Raw genomic sequence first — 24,953 nt, 5'->3', positions numbered from 1 at the left:
ATGTATTTATTTAATCGGGGTGAATTGAGGCCATGCGCTACACTTGTGACAGTCAATATGTATGCTCCTCCATTTCACAAAAATGAGGGTTCTCAGATTTGTTAGCCTGCACTAGCAACCAGTAGGCGGTGTATCAGGGGAAAAACTACTGATGCCTCTTCTTTTTTGTCTTCATTGTTTGGTCGCTGTGCAAAATGCAGAAATTGAGGTAAGTATGTCCCTTGAGGGTTACTGTATCAACATGGCTACCTCCATGAGGGGGCCACTCTCTCAGTCTAAGCTTATGAAAACATATATAGATTAGTTGTTACAGTTGCACTAAAGCTCAGATGGGGATGAATGCTATATTCCATTTCTGCTAACAAACAACCCTAAATCCTGCACACTGTCACTGTAAAGACTGCAGCACTGACTAGTACTTGACTACATTTCCTTTTCACTCTCCTCATTTTTCTCCTATCTGCTCTGCGGCGGCAAAGCATTTATTAGCTGCCACAAAAAGCCTTTTTACATCTCAAGGCTGCACTCTGTCAGAGAAGCGTGCCTGTGTGAGTTTCTTTGAGGCCGGTGTTCACGTGCCATAGAGAGTGTTGAATGAGCAGAAAAAGACATGCGCTGCTCATTGTTGCTGAAGCACCTGAGAGGTGTCTGCCGGGTGGAGAGCTGGCTGGTGTTGAAGGCGCTGCTGCCTGCTCAGCGTTGCCTGCTGTAACACACTCTTACAGATAGACTGTGCGATAAGGAGAAATAGTATACCACAGCCATAGATGCACAAAGCAGCCAACTGCAAACCAACACCACCGTATTCATTGTAATACTTACTCACAGGACCACTGCACTTCACATTAGCTCAGGACAGGTTGGAGTAGTGTTCAGGCTTCACATGCTTAAAGAAGTGGTCCAAGAACCGAATTTGACATATATATTCTTTTGGCGTCACTCTTTTGAAAGTGCCCACAGGTCACTTAAATTTTCAAGATGTCAGCAATGTTTCAAGACACCCACTATGCTCGGTAGAGAAATTCTTCTTTTGGTGTTAAATTTTCACAGACTTGCCAAGTGTTGATAGTCATGGTAACAAATTATACATTTTTGACTATGTGGGTTACAAATTTGGACGTCCAGAAGCCATTTCCTGATTGAAGCATGCTTGGCAGATGTTTCTGTAGAATAAGAGTTGCAATATGTCCCAATATGTAGACCAGGGTTTGATTCCCGGTCAAGCTGCCTGCGTGGCCTTGGACAAGACATTTTATTCTTAACTTTTACACTTTGTCTGTATCATCGTAGTTCAAGCATCTAAAAATGGGTATCAGCTTTGGCTCAGGAAGTATCCTTCTATGGACTGATATCCTATTCAGGGGGACTCTAGTTTCATACTAGAGCCCAACCAATGCAGGATATTTAAAATGGATACCAATTTGGATATTTGATGATTCTAAAATCTAATATATCGATATAGTGACCAATATTCCTCACCAAGATAACATGACATAAGGCAGATTGAAATTAAATTTGTTTTAATGACACAGTGATTCATATTTGAAATGGTTGGTATGGACTAATGGCCTCTCATTGCCTGAAGTAATAATACAATAACATGCTTTTGGAGGGCGGTATGCATTTTCAGAGGCCCGACGTTCATGCCCAGTCGCCTAAAATGACAGATATTCCTGAGTTAGACGAGGGCGATTATCTGTCATTGTGGGTGACGGCATGGACGGAGGGACTCAGAAAATGCATACCGCAGGACAACAGCATGTTGTTTGCATTATTATCACTTACTGAGATACACAACACGTGGAATCACATTAATAATATTTAATGTCATTTCAAAATGCACGACACCCAGCAAACGCATACATAAAAAGTTGGCTCACTTTAACTTTTGTCATGTTGGCTGGCGCGCGCTGCTCTCCAAATTCTGGCTGCTTTGGCTGCTGCTCATTATCGTACTCTCCATGATAAAATCATCCGGAATATCCATATTGGGACCAATACACACTTCTCACCTTTTCATCTTTTCCTCTGCGGATAGTTCTTGGGTTGCGCGCTATGACGTCATTTGTTTACGTATAGCAGGCGGGTATGCAGATACTCGTTCGCTACTGTGGGTGGGTATAGCCAGGTAGCGTCGACGTAAATCTACGCTACTGGCCTATCAACGCCTTGGTAAAGTGATAATAATGAGCCATATTCTCCATATGATGGGCCCTTTTCAGACATCAGTGGGCCTATGTGAAGCAGAATAAAATAAATAATTCAAGATTTGTAATGTTTTTTTATTCTATTGTAAGAGCCACAACTTACACTTCAAGTTCAAGTTAAATATGATGCAAATTTTATATCTTATTTTATGTTATACACTACCAGTCAAATGTTTGAGCTGAGCTACATCATGCAGCTCTTTATGTGACCAGGAGGACAGAGTACAAATGTAAACTTTCTTTTTTAATTAAATGTTATTGAATTCGATAACTTCTCTTGTCATTCGTGTTGAAAGAAGTTACTGTTCATTCAGCTTTTTATGATCATTGAACACTATGCCAGACCACCTTCAGTATTATGTTAAATTTAAGCTTGATCAATTTTGCTCAAATGACGAAAACCATTGTAGGCGGTCTTGCTCTTCGGCGAACATCCCGTCCATGAATTCAGATAAAATGTCAACTTTTCTAATGATGTTGTCCTGCTGCTGGTGGCACCAAGGAGGACTGAATGCAGTGACAGCACTTCATTACAAATGGAATAAAAAGGCGAGTTATCATGTTTGGGAGCTTTTCAGGACGTTCTTTTACAAAATGAATGCATCACATCAGGCCACATTGAAATATGAATTTCTGCATGCCATTGTTGATTTTTTTATCTCTTCATTTCCTTTGGTCATTTAAAGGCTATGATAAATACTAATACTTATTTATCTGCAAGTAGCTCATATCAACCAGTTATATCAGATTGCCAATTTATCATTCGGGCTTTTTACTTCACATCATAACATCTGGTGAAAAGCGTTAGCCTGATGGGCTTGAGAGCCTGTATACTGTAGGTCTTAGTACTAGTTAATCAAAAGCCTACTTTTTGATACCAAGGTCATCCAAAATGGTCCGTGAGATTCTGTGCTATTCACTATACCAGAATGGCTGCCATCTTGAAGAATGGCAGCCATCTTGAAGAATGGCAGCCATCTTGAAGAATGGCAGCCATCTTGATAGGTCCAGTGGCCTGTGGGCTTTTTCAAAGCATAATGTCTAAAGAGTATATATTTTTTTAAACCAAATGTAGTGCTTGCACTATCATTTGAAAGATTATTAGTTGCATGCTGCAACAATTCTGTGTATTCTAATGCAAAAATTAGTTAAATCAAATCCAGTGCTGATCAAAATGTATTTGTGTCAAATGCAGTCAGGTTTGTGATGTTCTAGAAATCTTTACGGATTCATCCTGCACCATGAGACATAAACAGTGGCCATCATTGAGGCTTTAGTCATTAAAGTGCTAATTAGCAGATGCAGGCATCCAGAGGAGGGCTGGCAGTGTTTGCTGTGGATCAGTGAGCTGCTACACTGAGAGATACTGAAAGGACTGTCTCAGCAGGTGAGCTTTATTCTGTCGCTGCTCTTCCCACGTTCCCCTGCATCATCAGCACAGCCACCACAACATGGAGGAGGAGAAAGCCAGTGCTTCCTTGTATCTTTGACTACATATTTAATGCTAAAGCTATTTATATTTTACTTGGTATTTAAGTCAATTGTGACAAAAAATACAATTCTTTCTTTCCAAGGTTTTAGGGGTGCAAAAGTCCAAAGCAAAGTCAAAGTGAACCGGTGAAAAATCTACCTGCATCGGCTATTTGTAATTTACTTCATGAAAATAAGAAGAGTAATAATAACCACATTCTGAAAGGGAACAGATCGTTTAAAAAGCATAGAGGTAAGACATTTTGAATGTGTCCAAAATGCAGCGCATTGGAACTCTGACTGGCAGAGATTGGCACTCAGAGAGCAGACTTGTACAGATGTTAAAAATGCCCCAAGTGAAGTTGGAAAAAATGAAAATTTTATAACACACATCCCTTTATTTATCTGTTTATTATTTATTACACTGAACCTTGTGAGCATTTGTTAATTAGCTTTTGCTTTTTAAATTTTGTCAGCTTCGTGCTCTTATGATGTAGATTTCTTGCAGTTCCTGTTAAGAGCAGCTGAAAGACGCACAAAATTCCTTGTGTGTTATGAACCACATGAAGGAATAACAAATGTTGAAACTTTGTAAGTTCATTGATGCAGTGTATACAGTGGTATACAAACATTTTGGAACATTTTTTTTTTTTTTGGTCTGAAAATTTCAGACCCCTCCATGATTTCTAAGTGGAAGAACTTGCAAAATCGCAGGGTGTTCAAATATTTATTTTCCTCACTGTATTTTAGGTAAAGGATGAATGCCGCCAAAACACAACGTTAATAAGACAATTTTTTTGGAGAAGGTACAATTATTAGCTAACAACATTGAACAATGGATGTTGCTAACTATACTGAATGAAAAAATCAATCAATCAATTTTATTTATATAGCGGGATGGTTCAGGGTCACCTGATCCAGCCCTAACTTTAGCTTTAGCAAAAAGGAAAGTTTTAAGCCTAATCTTAAAAGTAGAGAGGGTGTCTGTCTCCCTGATCTGAATTGGGAGCTGGTTCCACAGGAGAGGAGCCTGAGAGCTGAAGGCTCTGCCTCCCATTCTACTACTAAATTATATTCTAGAATTAACAGGAAGCCAATGAAGAGAGGCCAATATGGGTGAGATATGCTCTCTCCTTCTAGTCCCCGCTAGTACTCTAGCTGCAGCATTTTGAATTAACTGAAGGCTTTTCAGGGAACTTTTAGGACAACCTGATAATAATGAATTACAATAGTCCAGCCTAGAGGAAATAAATGCATGAATTAGTTTTTCAGCATCACTCTGAGACAAGACCTTTCTAATTTTAGAGATATTGCGTAAATGCAAAAAAGCAGTCCTACATATTTGTTTAATATGCGCATTGAATGACATATCCTGATCAAAAATGACTCCAAGATTTCTCACAATATTACTAGAGGTCAGGGTAATGTCATCCAGAGTAAGGATCTGGTTAGACACCATGTTTCTAAGATTTGTGGGGCCAAGTACAATAACTTCAGTTTTATCTGAGTTTAAAAGCAGGAAATTAGAGGTCATCCATGTCTTTATGTCTGTAAGACAATCCTGCAGTTTAGCTAATTTGTGTGTGTCCTCTTGCTTCATGGATAGATAAAGCTGGGTATCATCTGCGTAACAATGAAAATTTAAGCAATGCCGTCTAATAATACTGCCTAAGGGAAGCATGTATAAAGTGAATAAAATTGGTCCTAGCACAGAACCTTGTGGAACTCCATAATTAACCTTAGTCTGTGAAGAAGATTCCCCATTTACATGAACAAATTGTAATCTATTAGATAAATATGATTCAAACCACCGCAGCACAGTGCCTTTAATACCTATGGCATGCTCTAATCTCTGTAATAAAATTTTATGGTCAACAGTATCAAAAGCAGCACTGAGGTCTAACAGAACAAGCACAGAGATGAGTCCACTGTCTGAGGCCATAAGAAGATCATTTGTAACCTTCACTAATGCTGTTTCTGTACTATGATGAATTCTAAAACCTGACTGAAACTGTTCAAATAGACCATTCCTCTGCAGATGATCAGTTAGCTGTTTTACAACTACCCTTTCAAGAATTTTTGAGAGAAAAGGAAGGTTGGAGATTGGCCTATAATTAGCTAAGATAGCTAGGTCAAGTGATGGCTTTTTAAGTAATGGTTTAATTACTGCCACCTTAAAAGCCTGTGGTACATAGCCAACTAATAAAGATAGATTGATCATATTTAAGATCGAAGCATTAAGTAATGGTAGGGCTTCCTTGAGCAGCCTGGTAGGAATGGGGTCTAATAGACATGTTGATGGTTTGGATGAAGTAACTAATGAAAATAACTCAGACAGAACAATCGGAGAGAGAGAGTCTAACCATATACCGGCATCACTAAAAGCAGCCAAAGATAACGATACGTCTTTGGGATGGTTTTGAGTAATTTTTTCTCTAATAGTTAAAATTTTATTAGCAAAGAAAGTCATGAAGTCATTACTAGTTAAAGTTAAAGGAATACTTTGGCTCAATAGAGCTCTGACTCTTTGTCAGCCTGGCTACAGTGCTGAAAAGAAACCTGGGGTTGTTCTTATTTTCTTCAATTAGTGATGAGTAGAAAGATGTCCTAGCTTTACGGAGGGCTTTTTTATAGAGCAACAGACTCTTTTTCCAGGCTAAGTGAAGATCGTCTAAATTAGTGAGATGCCATTTCCTCTCCAACTTATGGGTTATCTGCTTTAAGCTGCGAGATTGAGAGTTATACCACGGAGTCAGGCACTTCTGATTCAAAGCTATCTTTTTCAGAGGAGCTACAGCATCCAAAGTTGTCTTCAATGAGGATGTAAAACTATTGACGAGATACTCTATCTCACAGAGTTTAGGTAGCTACTCTGCACTGTGTTGGTATATGGCATTAGAGAACATAAAGAAGGAATCATATCCTAAAACCTAGTTACAGCGCTTTCTGAAAGACTTGTAGTGTAATGAAACTTATTCCCCACTGCTGGGTAGTCCGTCAGAGTAAATGTTATTAAGAAATGATCACACAGAAGGGGGTTTTCAGGGAATACTGTTAAGTCTTCAATTTCCATACCATAAGTCAGAACAAGATCTAAGATATGATTAAAGTGGTGGGTGGACTCATTTACATTTTGAGCAAAGCCAATTGAGTCTAATAATAGATTAAATGCAGTGTTGAGGCTGTCATTCTCAGCATCTGTGTGGATGTTAAAATCGCCCACTATAATTATCTTATCTGAGCTAAGCACTAAGTCAGACAAAAGGTCTGAAAATTCACAGAGAAACTCACAGTAACGACCAGGTGGACGATAGATAATAACAAATAAAACTGGTTTTTGGGACTTCCAATTTGGATGGACAAGACTAAGAGTCAAGCTTTCAAATGAATTAAAGCTCTGTCTGGGTTTTGGATTAATTAATAAGCTGGAATGGAAGATTGCTGCTAATCCTCCGCCTCGGCCCGTGCTACGAGCATTCTGGCAGTTAGTGTGACTCGGGGGTGTTGACTCATTTAAACTAACATATTCATCCTGCTATAACCAGGTTTCTGTAAGGCAGAATAAATCAATATGTTGATCAATTATTATATCATTTACTAACAGGGACTTAGAAGAGAGAGACCTAATGTTTAATAGACCACATTTAACTGTTTTAGTCTGTGGTGCAGTTGAAGGTGCTATATTATTTTTTCTTTTTGAATTTTTATGCTTAAATAGATTTTTGCTGGTTATTGGTGGTCTGGGAGCAGGCACCGTCTCTACGGGGATGGGGTAATGAGGGGATGGCAGGAGGAGAGAAGCTGCAGAGAGGTGTGTAAGACTACAACTCTGCTTCCTGGTCCCAACCCTGGATAGTCACGGTTTGGAGGATTTATGAAAATTGGCCAGATTTCTAGAAATGAGAGCTGCTCCATCCAAAGTGGGATGGATGCCGTCTCTCCTAACAAGACCAGGTTTTCCCCAGAAGCTTTGCCAATTATCTATGAAGCCCACCTCATTTTTTGGACACCACTCAGACAGACAGCAATTCAAGGAGAATATGCGGCTAAACATGTCACTCCCAGTCCGATTGGGGAGGGGCCCAGAGAAAACTACAGAGACCGACATTGTTTTTGCAAAGTTACACACCGATTCAATGTTAATTTTAGTGACCTCCGATTGGCGTAACCGGGTGTCATTACTGCCGACGTGAATTACAATCTTACCAAATTTACGCTTAGCCTTAACCAGCAGTTTCAAATTTCCTTCAGTGTCACCTGCTCTGGCCCCCGGAAGACAATTGACTATGGTTGCTGGTGTCGCTAACTTCACATTTCTCAAAACAGAGTCGCCAATAACCAGAGTTTGATCCTCTGCGGGTGTGTCGTCGAGTGGGGAAAAACGGTTAGAAATGTGAACGGGTTGGCGGTGTACACGGGGCTTCTGTTTAGAACTACGCTTCCTCCTCACAGTCACCCAGTCGGCCTGCTTTCCCGGCTGCTCGGGATCTGCCAGAGGGAAACTAACGGCGGCTAAGCTACCTTGGTCCGCACCGACTACAGGGGCCTGGCTAGCTGTAGAATTTTCCACGGTGTGGAGCCGAGTCTCCAATTCGCCCAGCCTGGCCTCCAAAGCTACGAATAAGCTACACTTTTTACAAATACCATTACTGCTAAAGGAGGCCGAGGAATAACTAAACATTTCACACCCAGAGCAGAAAAGTGCAGGAGAGACAGGAGAAGCCGCCATGCTAAACCGGCTAAGAGCTAGTAGCTGCGCTAAGCTAGCGGATTCCTAAGTGAATAATGTGTAAATAATTTAGAGGTGATTCAGCAGAGGGAGTGCTTTAGTTAAGGCACATGAAGATTACACTGTGAAACAAATCGTTATCTAGGTAACTAGATCAATCTAACTGCGCAGATTAAACAGCTAACAGATACAGAAAAACACCGCTGTGCTCCGGAACAGGAAGTGATACAATACCGCAGTGAGAGCCAACCACCAGTAGAGGCAATATAAAGGCAATACTTTGTTTTTGCTCCCATTTTTCATGAGCTGAACTCAAAGATCTAAACATGTTCTCTGTATCTCAAATACCGTTCATAAATCTGTGTTATTGAGCACTTCTTCTTTGCTGAGATAATCCACCCCACCTCACAGGTGTGGCATATCAAGATGCTGATTAGACAGCATGATTATTGTGGTTACAATAATCAAGTGGTTAATGCGCTTGGTTTCAGTGCAGAAGTTTCCGGGTTCAAATCCCACCCCTGCCACATTTCTCCATGTAATGTGGAGTTGCGTCAGGAAGGGCATCCGGCGTAAAACATGTTCCAAATCAACATGCAGATCCACCTTGGATTTGCTGTGGCGACCCCGAGTGCAAACAAGGGAGCAGCTGAAGGGACTTACTTACTTTGACAGATTTTTTTTTTTTTTTTTTTTTTTATCAGTATGTGCCCTATACTGCCAGCACACTGCAGTTATGACACTCTTGTGTTTGAGACTCATTCACACACAGATTTGAGACTACATAACAATGTTCAGAGTGGACCTAATGAAATGAAAGCTTGGGTAAGATCAGACTTAAGTGTTGGATCTGTCCTAGGCTCTTTTGTATTGTGATTACCAGCAATAACAGAGACATTAATAACATGTAACTGGGTGAAAAATGACAGTGAGAGAAGTAAAGGAGTACAAAAAATGACGTTCATGTCTGAGTTTTGTATCCTGAGGACTTTGATGTCACCAGCAGCTTCTTCCTTGTTCAAACACTTGTTTGTGACCTGCTCATTGTTCTTCAATATAATAATAGCTATTTTGATCTAATTACCCATCTTGTGCAATGATGGCTCTGGGAAAAATGGCATAATTAATAAATCAGATTAGGCTTTATGATGCTGATGAGAAGTCTGTTGATGGAAAATGTGAGTATGAAGTAGTTTGTGTCACAAGAGGCTTTGTATCCACAATGGACCTCAGTGAACATAAACCTGTTTTTAGTTCTTGATGATGGAACAAGTTAACCTGCTCTAATCCATGTGAACTGCATGTCGTCTGTATCCCTCCCTGCAGGTGAAGCTGATGAAATACATCTGTAAACAGTTGCAGTGCAAGCAGAAAGTGCCGGAGACGGAGAGGCCAGAGGCCCTGGACAGCTACCCTCGCTTAGGAGACTGGCTCCGCACCATCAACCTGCGACCAGAACTCATCGAGGTAGGACGTGTGACTGTCTGCATTTTACCTCTGCTCTAGTCTCTTGTTTGTACTCGGTATTTGCTTACTCATAATTGATAGGGGTGTAACGTGTGCCTCCCTTACAGTTCGGTATGAATCATGGTTTCAGGGTCATGGTACGACTCAAATATGTATGCATGTTCTTGTCAGTGTGGCAGACGATTTTCATAGTCATGGCAACCCTAGTGACCAGTTTATCATTTGCGCTTGTTTCATTGATTTAACTTATTAATCAAACTTTTAGAATTGCAGTTCCACTGGTTGCATCACTGGGGGTTCATCACTCCACTTTGTTTCATTATTCAAGTTTTGTTTCATTATGCCAAAGTTGTGGGTTATTTTGACAGAAGGCATCATTGATTTAAAATCTTTTGGCATATGTGCATAATTTCAAATATTATATGGCATAAATATGCTAATACCCCAAACCTGGAATAAACATGAACAATATGTTTGTTATCCATTTGTCAGTTGTGGTGAAATGTCCCAGGGTGAGACATGCAAACTCGGAGCTAATCTGCAGCTGATGCTGAAATCTGACTTCCTGCTAGAGGATCAGGCAGTCCTGTGAGGGAAGCTTCCTACAGGAAGAGAATTCTTTTGTCATGACAATTGTTTGCGATTGTAGAACAATATAAATAAAACATTGTTTGGCATCCACACTTAAAAACAGGTAAATGTTGATCAGCAGCAGATGCTATATTTGTTGTTTTTATTCTGTTTTCACTTACCTCTTCATGTTTGGATGTTCTGATGTTGTGGCGTAACACTGGCTACTCAATATTGCTTCTCAGTAGCTCAGTATTGCTTTTTTTACAGCCTGTGTTGATTTTCGCAAAGCGTTGTACTCACTGGGATACATTGAAAATTTATGAGATCCCCAACAACTTTCTGTACATCATAGCAGACCTATACACAGGCTGTGTGAAGCAGGTCCAAAGTCTCTGATTACTTCTCAGAGAATTTTGGTGTTCATCATGGATGTGTTCTGGTTCCTGCACTGTTCAGTGCTTGCATGGAATGGGTTTAGAGTAGGATTGTGTAGAACAGTGGCTTTGATACCTCCATTGGTGAGGAAAAGTTTACTGACCTTGACTTTGTAGATGATGCCATGATCTTTGCAGAACCAATGGATACCCTGATAGCAGCAGCTGAGAAACTGGGTGGGGAGTGGGAGACGGTCGAGCCAAAGCTCATACAATTTATCAATCTCAGCCATGTATAAATTGACTCGAGTGCAGCAGTCATTACCCGAGCACTGCCCTGCCTCTCTGCTCAGTTGGTCAGTTTAAAGAAAACATTAACAATCTGCGTTGGATTTTAATTTCAGCTTAAACTGTAGTTGCAACAAAATATATGAGAATCCAGATATGTTTGTGGCTCTGGGTTCGTTCACATGTGCTTCACAAAGGATACAGCCAGATGAGAAATAATGTGAAGACATTTGACATCATAGTGACAACATTACATCATTAATGCCATTTCAAAATCAATTTTTGATTCAAAAATCAGTTTTACTTCTAAATTAATTCAGCAAATAGAGCTGCTGGGCAGCACAGTGATTTGATGATTAACACTGCTGCCTCACAGGAAGAAGGTCATGGGCAGTTGGCGAGGTGATGGTCTAGTGGTTAAGTATTGAGGGGCTTGAGACCAGAGGATCCTTGGTTCAAACCCCAGCCAGCCCGGACAGTCACTAACGGTACTTAGTCAAGGTCCTTAATCACTGAGTTGCGTCCGGTGTGAAGTGAGCACCTTGTAAGCAACAACCTAACATCGGTGTGTGTGTGTGTGTGTGTGTGTGTGTGTGTGTGTGTGTGTGTGTGTGTGTGTGTGTGTGTGTGTGTGTGTGTGTGTGTGTGTGTGTGTGTGTGTGTGTGTGTGTGTGTGTGTGTGTGTGAGGCAGCATTGTAAACCTTCTGATTCAGAGGGAAAAGTGCTATATAAATGCAGTCCATTTAATACTTCTTACTAATGCCTCTTTTTATGAGTGGGGAAGTCACACACATGGAAAATATAAAAAGTTTGTTTGTTTGTTTGTTTGCATTTCAGCAGTTGGGTGCGGGGGGGATTGCATGACTGCTGTCAGGTTCCAAGAATCCATCCTGCCCTGCACTTTTACCAAACTCTCACACCCTCTGGATCATACCAAAGTAAAAGCTAATGGTGATATTCTTAAGTTTATCTATTATAAAATGTTCAAGAGAACATGTGCTTTGGATGTGCAGCTGACAAGAGTCCAAATGAGAAAAAAAGAAACAAAATGCACTTACACACACAAAAAAGCCTAAGTAGAATGCAGTCACAGTAGAAACTGTCATGGAAGATAACAATAAAACCTATAGTAAAGTAAGACCCTTCGGCTGCTCCCTTGTTTGCACTCGGGGTCGCCACAGCAAATCCAAGGTGGATCTGCATGTTGAATTGGCACAAGTTTTACGCCGGACGCCGTTCCTGACGCAACTCTACATTACACGGAGAAATGTGGCAGGGGTGGGATTTGAACCGGGAACCTTCAGCACTGAAACCAAGTGCATTAACCACTTGGCCACCACCCCTACTTAAGAATAAAAACCTATATGCAACTGAAATGCAGGCAGGCAGCTCTGTGCTCACCTGCAGAAAGAAATGAAAAACTCTCCTCCTGCCCCACTCCTGGTGTGTAGGTAAGAAATGTGACCAGTGTTGTAATGTAACAAAGTAAAAATAATTCTTTACTGTACTTAAGTAGAATTTTGACGTATCTGTACTTCACTTTATTTACATTTCTGGTGACTTTCACTTTTACTCCAGTACATTTCCTCAGTAAAATGTATGCTTTTACTCAGATACATTTCTTTTAAACATCTTTGTTACTCGTTTCTACAATATAAAAAAATGAACAGCAATTCAGAATTTGTCAGTGCGGTTCTGTTTATTTCCAAAATTAAATTAATATTGAGTTATTATTTTAGTAATAATTTAATGTTTTGAAAACAGCTGAAAATAAATAATTTTGCATTAACAATGGCAGTAAACATGACAAGAAATAAATATAAAATTTAAAAGAAATAAATATCACCACAATTATTTAATTAAAAACATTTAATTAATAACTGCTAGGGCTGAAACGATTAGTCAAGTAACTCGAATAATTCAATTACAAAAAAAATGTTTGAGGCAAATTCAGTGCCTTGAAGCTCTGTTTAATGTTGTACTACATGTGCTAAACCTGTGTGTGGCGCTGTAACATCCCCCCCAAAAAACAGAAGAAGAGTAGAGCATGTGCATAAGCTGTGTAAGAGCTAATCAATTTAGCACCAAAAGCTACAGCTTTCCAAAGCGACACACAGAGTAAAATAAAGCCTTTTAAGAGAAAGATGATCCGTGCTGATCATCTGAAATAGTTTACTGCACATTTAAAGTGAAGCAGTGTGTTTGTCTATTTTTAAAAAACACTCGATTTGGTCCTCTGGCTGCGTTCCGCTCAGCCGGGTAGCCACAGTCGAAGTTTGCTATTCGCCCAGCGGCCGGCTGCTGTCTCTCTCTGCCCGGTGTGAGGGGCTCTCAGCACTCCCCTCACACCGGGTGAGTTACAGCTCCACACTAACAGTCTCTGAAAGAAGCAGAAGTCCACTCTTTCTTCTGTGTTTTGCTCAGACTCGGACTGAGTGTTTCACTTTTTAAGGCTTTTTTTGGGTAACACACAATCAATGCTTCAGAAAAACAGTCACTTAAATAAAATAAAAAAACTGACTGCAAGGCTTGCATGTTCAACCACCAGCTGAAATGCATCTGCTGAATTGCAGAGAAACAGCGATTAAAAAAAATTTGCGCAGGGACCCAGTACACCAACCTTTAAAAAAAAAAAATGGAAAGCCACATCCCATCAGCATTTCAGCAAAATGTCAAGACTGGCACAGCGACATTGTGCCATTGCTTAGTAGGGAGAGCCCCGGTGGTTAAATTTTACAAGTTGGGGGAAAAACAAAACAAAGCCACATCCCATCGCCATTTCAGCAAAATGTCAAGACTTTGGCCCGACCGTGGTTGGGCGAATAGACTATTTGTGCCTTATTCAGCTGATGATTGGGGGAATAGACATTTTGACACGGCTTTGCATCCCCAGCCACCAGGCGAATAGACTCGGCCCTCTATGGGCACTTTAAGTCAAGTTTTCATCGACAGGGTGCAGAGCAGATTTATCATTGTGGTTTTTGTGGAAAAGCTGCACTCCAGAGCCCAGTTTTTCACAGGCTGTGCTCACGTTCAGGTGCAGCCTGACTGACTGAGGATTACACCGACCCCCTGCACTTACGGTCCAGTGTCAGGGGAGGGCTGAGCTCCTGACACCAGGAAAGATCCAAAATTTGTAAAGATGAAGTGAAAAAATAAATAATTACCCAGGAAAACAGAAAGGGATATACTAAATTTGACAATCTGCGTGATGGCACAGCGACATTGTGCCATTGGTTAGGCGATTACTCGATTAATCACCAGACTAATCGATAGAATACTCGTTTACTAAAGTAGTCTATTACATCAGCCCTAATAACTACAGTCTGTAGTTAATTAATTAAACTAATCTCAGAAAAAAAATGGCTTTTTCCTCACCAAAAAAAATTTCAGCTTTTAACAAAGGATTTTGTGCTTATTTAGATCATTCACAATTCAATTCTCTTTATATTTTTGGACCATTTCATGGATGAAACATCAAGTCAATGTAAATTTTCACAAATATATGATATTTTACACACTAAATTAGTTCTGAAAAGAATCAGAGTAATAATGAAAAGAATCAGCAGCTGCAACATTAAATATGACATACAGAACTAAAACATTTAGTAGGATCTAAATCGTGATTTTTGAAATAAAATGTTCAATTACACAGCAGTTTAGGCTTATTTAACATCAGTGAGCATAAGTGGGAATTTAATTGCACATGGAATCGATGAATCGTGTACCCCGCCCCATGCCCTGTGACTGCTGAGATAGGCTCCAGCCCCCCATGACCCTTAATGGGAGTAAGCAGGTATAGAAAATGTATGGATGGATGTGAATTTTGAACGATAAGAATCTTGATTGGGAAAAAAAATTGATTTATGTCAACAACACCCCTTACTACGACCTTTTGGCCATCTTGGTGCACTTTTCTGAGCATGGCCCCTCATGTAGGACCCCTGTAACGGGTGTAGAAGGTCAAGGGGAAGCCCGAATTTCCCCCGACTGCAGCAGATAGATTGTTACTTTCATGAGGTGGACCTGTTGTCTGCCTGGGTGATTGCTATCCAGGACTCTGGGCAATTCGTTGGTGTGGTGGATGTGGCAACACGTGGCATTAGTGTATGCTCCCAGACCTAACCTGACCTGTCAGAACACTAGTTAAAATGTGCTGCGATGTCAGCACGGGCCTCTCTTTATATATATATATATATATATATATATATATATATATATATATATATATATATATATATTGCACAGACACATCACAATAATAATAAAAACTGCCTTTTTATAGAACCACACATACTGCGCATGGACAGTTGAGATGATCGCATTTCATGACAGTGATGGTGAAACTGAAATGCTTGCTTCACTTCATATCAAATGATCAGTTCAAACTAATAGCCTGCAGGCAACATTGAAACATAACAAATATGTTTGCCAAAATATCCGAGTGGAAAAATTCCACAAAGAGCCTCGAACGAGAAAAAAAGAATATCAGTCAGCAAGGTCTGTGGAGCAGGATTCCCTCTCCAGGGAAGCTACTGTTTCCCAAACATTATAAAATTATTGGGGCACATTGATCTATGTCAAACACGATTAAACTGAGATTTACACAGTGCAACGTCTTTACTGGATAGTTTATTATCCAAAAACATTGCAGTGACTGTTGGCTGTGTTGCTTTTTGGTTTACCCAGAATGCATCCTTTCAGCTCATGTTTCAGTTGCAACTGCATGCCACAACTGACATGTGATTGTCTGTGAGTGAATTCCTCTGTGTGAAAGGACAATAATGTTCAGTCTTGCTGTTTCAGCAGTGTCAGCAAGGTGCTGTTTGTCTTTAACTATGTGAATGTGTGAAATTTTAAATTCTCAGCCAGTAAATAACCTTTGTAGTAGCTCAACATTTATTCTCATAAATGGTCAACTTTTTAATTTGGAGCATAATGCAAATATCAAGAGGATAAATGACATAAGACAATGGAATGCACTAAAAACAGACACTTGTACAATGACAGATGTTTTAAAAATAATTTTAAAAAAAATTAAAATTGAAACACTAATTCTGTTACTGTTCTAATGTCAGATTATGTTTGTAAGACAATATTCAAAATTCCAAATATGTCAGCTAAACATAATTTTTAGGTTATGATTTGCTAGCTAACATGACCTAGTGAATAAAATACTCTTCCTGCTAGCTAAATGTGGTGCCATCTCATTTTTTTAAATCTATGCCCAACTGAAGTACAATCTGCAACAGTGTGACATAATTTGTAGTTAGCCGTAAAATAATACTGCAGGGTACACAAATGATTCCACTTCAGCTACTTGTTATTTATTATCTGGCTAGCGGTTGTGCAAGCTAGCATGTAGCTATAAATGAGTTTGTTGAGGTTGTTTGCAAGCCAATAATGTATTCGGCTCATATGTATTCACTGGATAATGTTAACATGTGGCTCAGTTATTTTATTAAATAGTTTAACTGTTTAATAGTTGGTATGTTACATGCTGTGTATGATTAGCTCTACACGGCTATCAACACAGCTGCGGTGCCAAATGCTCACATTTCAACAGGCCATTGTGACTGTAGCCTTAATCAAATGCTGCAAATGTGAATATAACAAGAAAATCCATTGTTTCTGGGAACAAAAGATAGCTTATTGTTATTTTTGGTGAATACAATCAAATTATGAATGTCAAGCTGCTCACAAACAGCAGCAGAACATTCAGTACAAAAAGACCCAAAGTGTAAAAAGTGAAAAAACATAAAAGCTACTGTATGTGTTGTTCCATTAAAGTACTAATTTGCTCGCGAAATTACAGTGTTCCTTTTCTCAGATGTCTCTATGCTGCCCTTCCTAATCCAGATATGTGCCAATACTTAAAACAATGAATAAGATCAGTTAAATTGCTCAAGATGTTTAAGAATTATTACCTAAAAACAAGTCCTCATTTTATTTAAATTTTACTTCTTATGTGATTGTGTGATTTAACTGTAGAGTACTACTTTGACTACAAATTAGACAAATATACTTTGTATGATTTTGTGTTTTTTGGAGTGCAGAAGATCGGTTCAGTTTGATTGCTTTTTAAAACATGTGCTTACCACACTGTAGTGTCAACATCACGGCATTTATTGACATGCAGTCATATAAAGAAATGCTGCCCAATAATGTCAAGAAGAGTCCACTACAGTGAACAGGAATGTAAGCTGCTGCGTTCACAGAACTAAAATTTCAAGTGCAGACGTGCCTGCGTGTCTTTGTGTTTTGCTTACAGTGTACATAAGAGTTAGAGGTTGCCCTACATTTGTGATCACTGTTGCCCTCTTGTAGTGAGGGTTTAACCTGACTGATAAGCTATTGCGCACTTCCCACAGACACAAAAACATCCTAAACTCGAACCATCCATGGACTTCGACATCCCTGTTTGGCCTCGTAATTAATGTTTGTGCGCTCATCTTTTCTGTTGTCCATGTCAGTCAACACTTAATAAGTAGATGCTGTGGTGGGACTTGTATTAATCTCATTTCTTTTCCATCTTTGGTACTATCACTTGCATAAAAGACTGGCTGTGATGACAGAAATGAAGGGAAAAACAGAAGGCTTTGAGAAAAAAAATAAAAATGCCAAGTGTTGCCTTTTTTGCAGTATTATGGAAAAGTTAAAAGTTTCAAATCAATAAAATACTAAAAAGATTTATCAACAGGATTATTTAGTATTTAGTTTTGTTTACAATGTGACTTTTTTAGGTTGTTTTTAAAACTGTTGGTTTGTTATAAAAAAAAGCATTTGAAAGATATTTCAGTGAACCTGGAGGGCAAGATAAAGGCCAAAGCCAGGCTGTGTTTTGTGGGCTGAACGAACATGGTGTTCTGGGGCCACGTGTATAAAGACTTGTGTGGATTTCCTACTGAAACATGGCGTACGCCAAAATTCAGAAACTGACATAAGCACCAAAAAATCAGATGTATGAAAGTGTGAATACACATGAATCCAAGCATGTTCCGTTTGCATATCCCAATGAAAGTGGAACTGAGCGCACATGCACCAAACTGATCCTTGTCCATGCCCCTATGTAAATATGCAAATGTATTTAAATGGTACCTGGGGATTCCCCTCCCTGTCCGGAATAATCAAGGTAAGAAAAAGAATTTAACAGAGTGTGAGCTACAGATGAAGTTGAGTAAATGAAGTAATTGAAGTGGAGATAGGCAGAGATATTTTACAGTGGCTTGCAAAAGTATTCAGCCCCTTGGTATAATTTCTTTATGGCATTTCACATACAAAAAGTAAATCAGGCTTCTCAATATAAAAATTTCAAAAATGATCTTCCTTAGACTCAAACTGAAAGTAAATCTCTACAAGTTGATATAAATTAAGTAAAAATATAAAAGCCAAGATGATGGGTTGCATAAGTAATCAGCCCCTTTGGTATAATACATGTAAGTAATCAGTTTAACTGCCAGTTTTCTTCAGATAAGTCAGGGGATGAATACATGAACATTTCCAAGTCACTGAATATGTCTTGAACTTTATTTACATCTGTTATGAAGAAATACAAACAGCATGGCACTCTATGGTAAATCTGTGTGAAGTAGACAGTTCTCAAAAACTGAATGACTGACTGTGCAAGAAGGAAAAGAGTGAGGAAAGCCACCAAGACACCCAGACAACCTGGAAGAAGTTACAGGCTTCTGTAGCTGTGATTGCACAAATTGTGCACAGTACACGTTTTGCATTTTGTATCCCGTTATACCTCTTAACCACTGGACCATCACAAGACTAACTTAGAATAATAGTAACTAATTAGTTAGGTTAACCTGGGAGTATTAAGGTACAAGGTATCTCATACTTGTAAATGAGTGCACATTGATCCTGATCAAGGGTGCGGGTCATTCCTTTCATCTTGACTCCTTTGATGCTGATGATCTTTGATCTTCATTCTATTGCTCTGATTGCAGGGTCAAAACATTCAGGGTCCAAGTTCATCAAAAAGGATCAAAGGTCAGGATTTGTTTCTTGACTTTGATTTATTTGATCATGATTATAGGATCAAAGCAAGACAGACGGACTGTGATTAAAACTTAACCTCCTTAATGAGGCCTGAAGATTAGCAATCAAAGGTCAAGATCACTCATCACATCAAAAAGTCAACAGTCAGTCTGAAGGATCAAACATATAACTCATAATGAAAAGAAATTTTCAACGGGGACGTAAACAGGAGATTGTTGAAACCATGTGCTCTCTGAGTGCACCTCTAGCTGACTGATGAATATAAACCAGATTCCACTCGATGATTAATTTGAGCTGAACTTGGCTACTTAAAGTAGATGTCAAATCAAAATCATCTCTGGGTATTTAGCTTTTTGCTCCTCATATAGATAAAAGAAAAACAAAATTGTCTAATCTGTGCAGCCAAATCATCGAGACACAGTACGAGGTCTGTCCATAAAGTAACAAACCTTTTTATTTTTTTCAAAAACTATATGGATTTGAATCACGTGTGATTGCATCAGCCAAGCTTGAACCTTCGTGCGCATGCGTGAGTTTTTACACGCCTGTCGGTTGCATCATTCGCCTGTGGGCAGGCTTTGAGTGAGCACTGGTCCACCCCTCCCGTCGGATTTCTTTTGTCTGAGAACTTGCTGAGAGACTGCCGCTTTGTTCCATGAAATTTTTTTCAGAAACTGTTAGAGACAGGCAGTTGGAAACCATTCGATAGATTCAGTTGGATATTGGTGAAGATTCTGTCGGCAGCTCAGGACGCACAGCAAAAAAACACCTCCGTGTTGGAAGTCTCACAGGACATGTTGGGGCATGTCCAGCTGTTACAGAATTTCTCGGATACTCACTCGACTGAAAGCCATATAGTTTTTGAAAAAAATAAAAAGGTTCGTTACTTTATGGACAGACCTCGTATTTGGTGAAATAATCCAAACAAACAGGATTAGTACAGATTTCCAGGAAGTGTGAAAGTCAGAGGTTGTTTGGATTGTGTGACCTACTTTGAGTTGTAACATGTTGACCTCTTAATGCTGAGTGATTTCTAAAGGGCAGTTGCAGATCTGCAAGACTGACTCGTTGGTCAGTATTATGCAGAGTTTCAACATTTACAAAGTGTAAGTGTTAACGTTTTCTCCTCACTGTTTCTCTGCTGGTTAAGTTAAAAAAAAAAAAAAAGACTGCAAAAACTGTGGTGTTCCACAGGTTCATTTTGGGTTTTGTGTCGCCTGTGTTTTTGCGTATGTTTAACGTGTCGTCATGTTGGTGTCTCCTCTGCAGGCTGTGCAAGTGAAGCTGTCCCTGGATGCCTTACTGCAGATGACATGTGCTCAGATGCGCGACACGATGAGAAGACTCAGGTTCAATTCAGAAGAGTGCGCCAGACTTGGTGCTGCCCTCTCCTGTCTGAAGAATGCAACGGAATCAGGTCTTTTACAACCCATGAGCTTCCATGATTGAATTTGTCACACTGTATGACACTGCTGATTATTGATTATTTATATATTTGTTTGTTTGTATTCTGTTTGTGGTTCAGAAGGTGAGATAAGAGAAGACAGCAGTGCCTGGTTGTTCGAGCCCAGCCGCAGGGACAGCAGCTCTCTCCAGACTGCAGATCAGCTGACCGGCATGGGGACTCCACTTCGCCCTCACAGCCCTTCACCTCTAACCCGCCCATCCTCTATCCATTCCACCCCCTCCACCCCCTCTGCTACTTTCCCTCATCCTCGCTCCAGCTCAGTGTCAGCTGCACCCACTCCAGAGGCGCAGGTGTCACACCTCCACAATGAAAGTCCCCTGTCAGATCCCTTCCCTGTGTCCTTGGTCCGCGCAGCTCGGCGCCACGGACACACTTCAACTCCACCCATAACTCCGCCCTCCAAGAGACGTCACCGGCTGAAACCTCCCTGCACACCGCCACCCCCATCCCGGAAAGTGCTGCACCTTCTCCCCAACATCACACTAACCCGAAGCAAAAGCCACGAGTCCCAGCTGGGCAACCGCATCGAGGACCTGCCCACCAACAAGTAGGTTCTTCAGGGGGGAGGGTTCAATAATATGATCATAAGATTTTATCAATTACCTGAAATTCTTATTTTGACCCCAACTTGCTGTATTTGAGCAATGGTTCAGTAATGAAACATTTTTATTTATACATTTATAAGCGATTAACTTAATAGAATGTGAAGAGTCACAGTTAATTTCCTGTTTTCTAGTAGTGATATCAAAAGAGAATAATTTGGCACCAGAGTCAATGATCAAAAAATGTTTCTGACATACCGGTTTTTTGACCATCCATGCATTAGTATAACCTGATTGGAGGTGATATTTTCTGTTCCGTGTGTCCTTTGATTTGTTTTATTAGTGACCAATATTACACTGGCCATCCCGTTTTTGTTTTTTTTTGCAATCTGCATGTTCCGTATTGATTGATTACAAGAAAGTTGCTCATTCGCTCACGGGTTTGATGCAGCTAATCATGCACAAAAGCAGCTTCAAAAGCATTGTTTTTAAACCAGGTACGCAAAATGTGAACAAAGAGCTGTAAAGTCATTTATGGCACCGAAGAGGTGTGCGAGACTGCAGCTTTTGCTTAAATGCTTGATACGAGAAATAGGTTTTCACATCTCAAAAACACGATTGTGATTGGCAAAAACTAACAACAGATTCGCATTCAACACCCCCAAATTACCCACAATCTGTTGAAAAACTCAATACAAGAAAAGTCATGTTGGCCAGTGTAATATTTGTGAATATTTTTCGATTGTAATTGTGGTGTGATAGAAAAAAGTGACAATATCTAAACCTGGGTTGTGCAAAGCGGAGTACAGGATGGTGTAACCGAACTCAACAGTCATTGACAGCCCTGTTGTAGTAATCGGGTTACTGCTACTGCAGCATCCTGTTTCTCATCAGTTCTCAGTCTTTGTAACAGCTACGGGTGTAATTTGTCTGAAAGCACCTGTCCAGGGCGTTGTACCGACTTTAATCTTCACAATGATTGGACAACAGCAGAACTAAGCTGGATGTGGCTACAAGTGACACTTGCACAAAAACAGGCACTGTTTAGTCGTTTTGAATCTCTCCTGACTTCACTTTGGTAGCGATGTCTCCCAGGTGCCCCTGTGCCAAGGCTGTTTAGGTGTTTCTGTGACACTTACGTAAGCCAGCTCACGCTGTTCATCCATTGTATCCAGAGCAGTTTTATAAGTAACTGCTTACTGGTGTATTTTTTCCCCCATTCTACATTTCTACAGGTGTGTGAAAAAGAATAAGTTGTTCTTGAATATGCAAATCAATGGAAATGGATGTGAGGACTCGCCTTCTCGCTACCCTGTTAATATTGCGCGCACCCCTGGAGTCACCCCATCTGCCACCCCATCTGCCACCACAGCACCCTACACCCTTCCAGGAACACCCACCCTACTGGAAGAGCGCAACAGCATCAAGAGTGAGCCATTTACTTATGATTTTTTTTTCTGGGAATGCCCTTAGCTGAATTGTGACATAAATATATGTAAAAGTTTTCCCAGAAGCCCTTTTTTTTCCTGTTTAACCACAGTGCTACCTACTCTGAGCATGGCATAGAATTTTGATTTCCTAGTGGTGTTACTAATGGTTGCAGGGTAAATTACTTTGGGAGCAACTGGACAGACCTACAGCTAGTCAGAGTAGTGAAACAGGATGCACACTACAAGTAAGTGCTGCAAAAAAGCTCCAAACTGAACTGTAAGCTTGTTAGTTCCCAGTGAATAAGTTTAACTAACAAGCTACGACTAACGTTAATAATATAACTAACCTTAAAAGAGCAGTGTGAGTCACAGCTCGCTGCTTTGTTTTTTACTGGCGTTGATATCACATTGTGAACTCAACACTGCAACTACTCTGAGCTTCGCTTCCTTAACTACTGCTAGATTAGGCTACATAAATAGTTGCAACACCCGTACGCAGTGGTGGGCACAGTTCCGATAACTGATAATTATTGAAGATAATGTTTTCATTATCGGATTATCTTTTCTGATCACTTTGAAAACCATTATCAGACTAATTATCTTCCGATAAATTTTTGTCCGATAATTTTTAATTATTCCGTTAATTATACCGTTTTTAATTATACCGTTAACGTGGTAAACAAAGCTGAACAGCTACAAACTCTTATAAAATTTAAAATTAGTTGAGCACCTACATGTTAAATGTTTTATAGCAGATGTGTAGTTCTACCCTCTGCAAACAGAGGAGAGGTGATTCTACAACCCCCTGGAATCACCAGCCTCAGAGGATGTTCATTCAGTTGTTTAATTTTGTAGAAAAAAAGCAGATCACAGACATGACACAAAACTAAAGTCATTTCAAATGGCAACTTTCTGGCTTTAAGAAACACTATAAGAAATCAAGAAAAAAAGATTGTGGCAGTCAGTAACGGTTACTTTTTTAGACCAAGCAGAGGAAAAAAATATGGAATCACTCAATTCTGAGGAAAAAATTATGGAATCACCCTGTAAATTTTCATCCCCCAAATTAACACCTGCATCAAATCAGATCTGCTCATTGACATTGACCCTATGCCATGACATTGACCCTATGTGTCTTTTTGCAAGGAATGTTTTTGCAGTTTTTGCTCTATGGCAAGATGCATTATCATCTTGAAAAATGATTTCATCATCCCCAAACATCCTTTCAATTGTCCAAAATATCAACATAAACTTGTGCATTTATTGATGATGTAATGACAGCCATCTCCCCAGTGCCTTTACCTGACATGCAGCCCCATATCATCAATGACTGTGGAAATTTACATGTTCTCTTCAGGCAGTCATCTTTATAAATCTCATTGGAAAGGCATCAAACAAAAGTTCCAGCATCATCACCTTGCCCAATGCAGATTCGAGATTCATCACTGAATATGACTTTCATCCAGTCATCCACAGTCCACAATTGCTTTTCCTTAGCCCGTTGTAACCTTGTTTTTTTCTGTTTAGGTGTTAATGATGCCTTTCGTTTAGCTTTTCTGTATGTAAATCCCATTTCCTTTAGGCGGTTTCTTACAGTTCGGTCACAGACGTTGACTCCAGTTTCCTCCCATTCGTTCCTCATTTGTTTTGTTGTACATTTTTCGATTTTTGAGACATATTGCTTTAAGTTTTCTGTCTTGACGCTATGATGTCTTCCTTGGTCTACCAGTATGTTTGCCTTTAACAACCTTCCCATGTTGTTTGTATTTGGTCCAGAGTTTAGACACAGCTGACTGTGAACAACCAACATCTTTTGCAACACTGCGTGATGATTTACTCTCTTTTAAGAGTTTGATAATCCTCTCCTTTGTTTCAATTGACATCTCTCGTGTTGGAGCCATGATTCATGTCAGTCCACTTGGTGCAACAGCTCTCCAAGGTGTGTTCACTCCTTTTTAGATGCAGACTAATGAGCAGATCTGATATGATGCAGGTGTTAGTTTTGGGGATGAAAATTTACAGGGTGATTCCATAATTTTTTCCTCAGAATTGAGTGATTCCATATTTTTTTCCTCTGCTTGGTCTAAAAAAGTAACTGTTACTGACTGCCACAATCTTTTTTTCGTGATTTCTTATAGTGTTTCTTAAAGCCAGAAAGTTGCCATTTGAAATGACTTTAGTTTTATGTCATGTCTGTGATCTGCTTTTTTTCTACAAAATTAAACAACTGAATGAACATCCTCCGAGGCCGGTGATTCCATAATTTTTGCCAGGGGTTGTAGAAGAAACCGCTCTATTCTCTGCAGGCATCACACACACACCAAAAAAAAAATCATTTCTTTTAACCCCATACTGATACGCGGGCAATATCACCCAAGTCATCCAGAGGCATACATT

At 39.8% G+C, this 24,953-nt stretch overlaps 1 protein-coding gene across 2 annotated transcripts in view; it reads left to right on the top strand.

Annotated features, from left to right (window-relative positions):
* Positions 1–24,953, top strand: part of ksr1a (kinase suppressor of ras 1a) — a 115,573-nt gene that overhangs the window by 53,837 nt on the left and 36,783 nt on the right. For both annotated transcript variants that reach the window (XM_034178768.1, XM_034178767.1), the window contains exons 2-5: positions 9,733–9,873; positions 20,386–20,533; positions 20,642–21,131; positions 22,362–22,555. In XM_034178768.1, the coding sequence (XP_034034659.1) occupies positions 9,733–9,873; positions 20,386–20,533; positions 20,642–21,131; positions 22,362–22,555 (973 nt within the window). The remainder of the gene's footprint in view (positions 1–9,732; positions 9,874–20,385; positions 20,534–20,641; positions 21,132–22,361; positions 22,556–24,953) is intronic.

This window comes from Thalassophryne amazonica, chromosome 9 (assembly GCF_902500255.1).
Source record: "Thalassophryne amazonica chromosome 9, fThaAma1.1, whole genome shotgun sequence".
Classification (NCBI taxonomy): domain Eukaryota; kingdom Metazoa; phylum Chordata; class Actinopteri; order Batrachoidiformes; family Batrachoididae; genus Thalassophryne; species Thalassophryne amazonica.
This window is presented reverse-complemented; position numbering and strand designations above follow the sequence as displayed.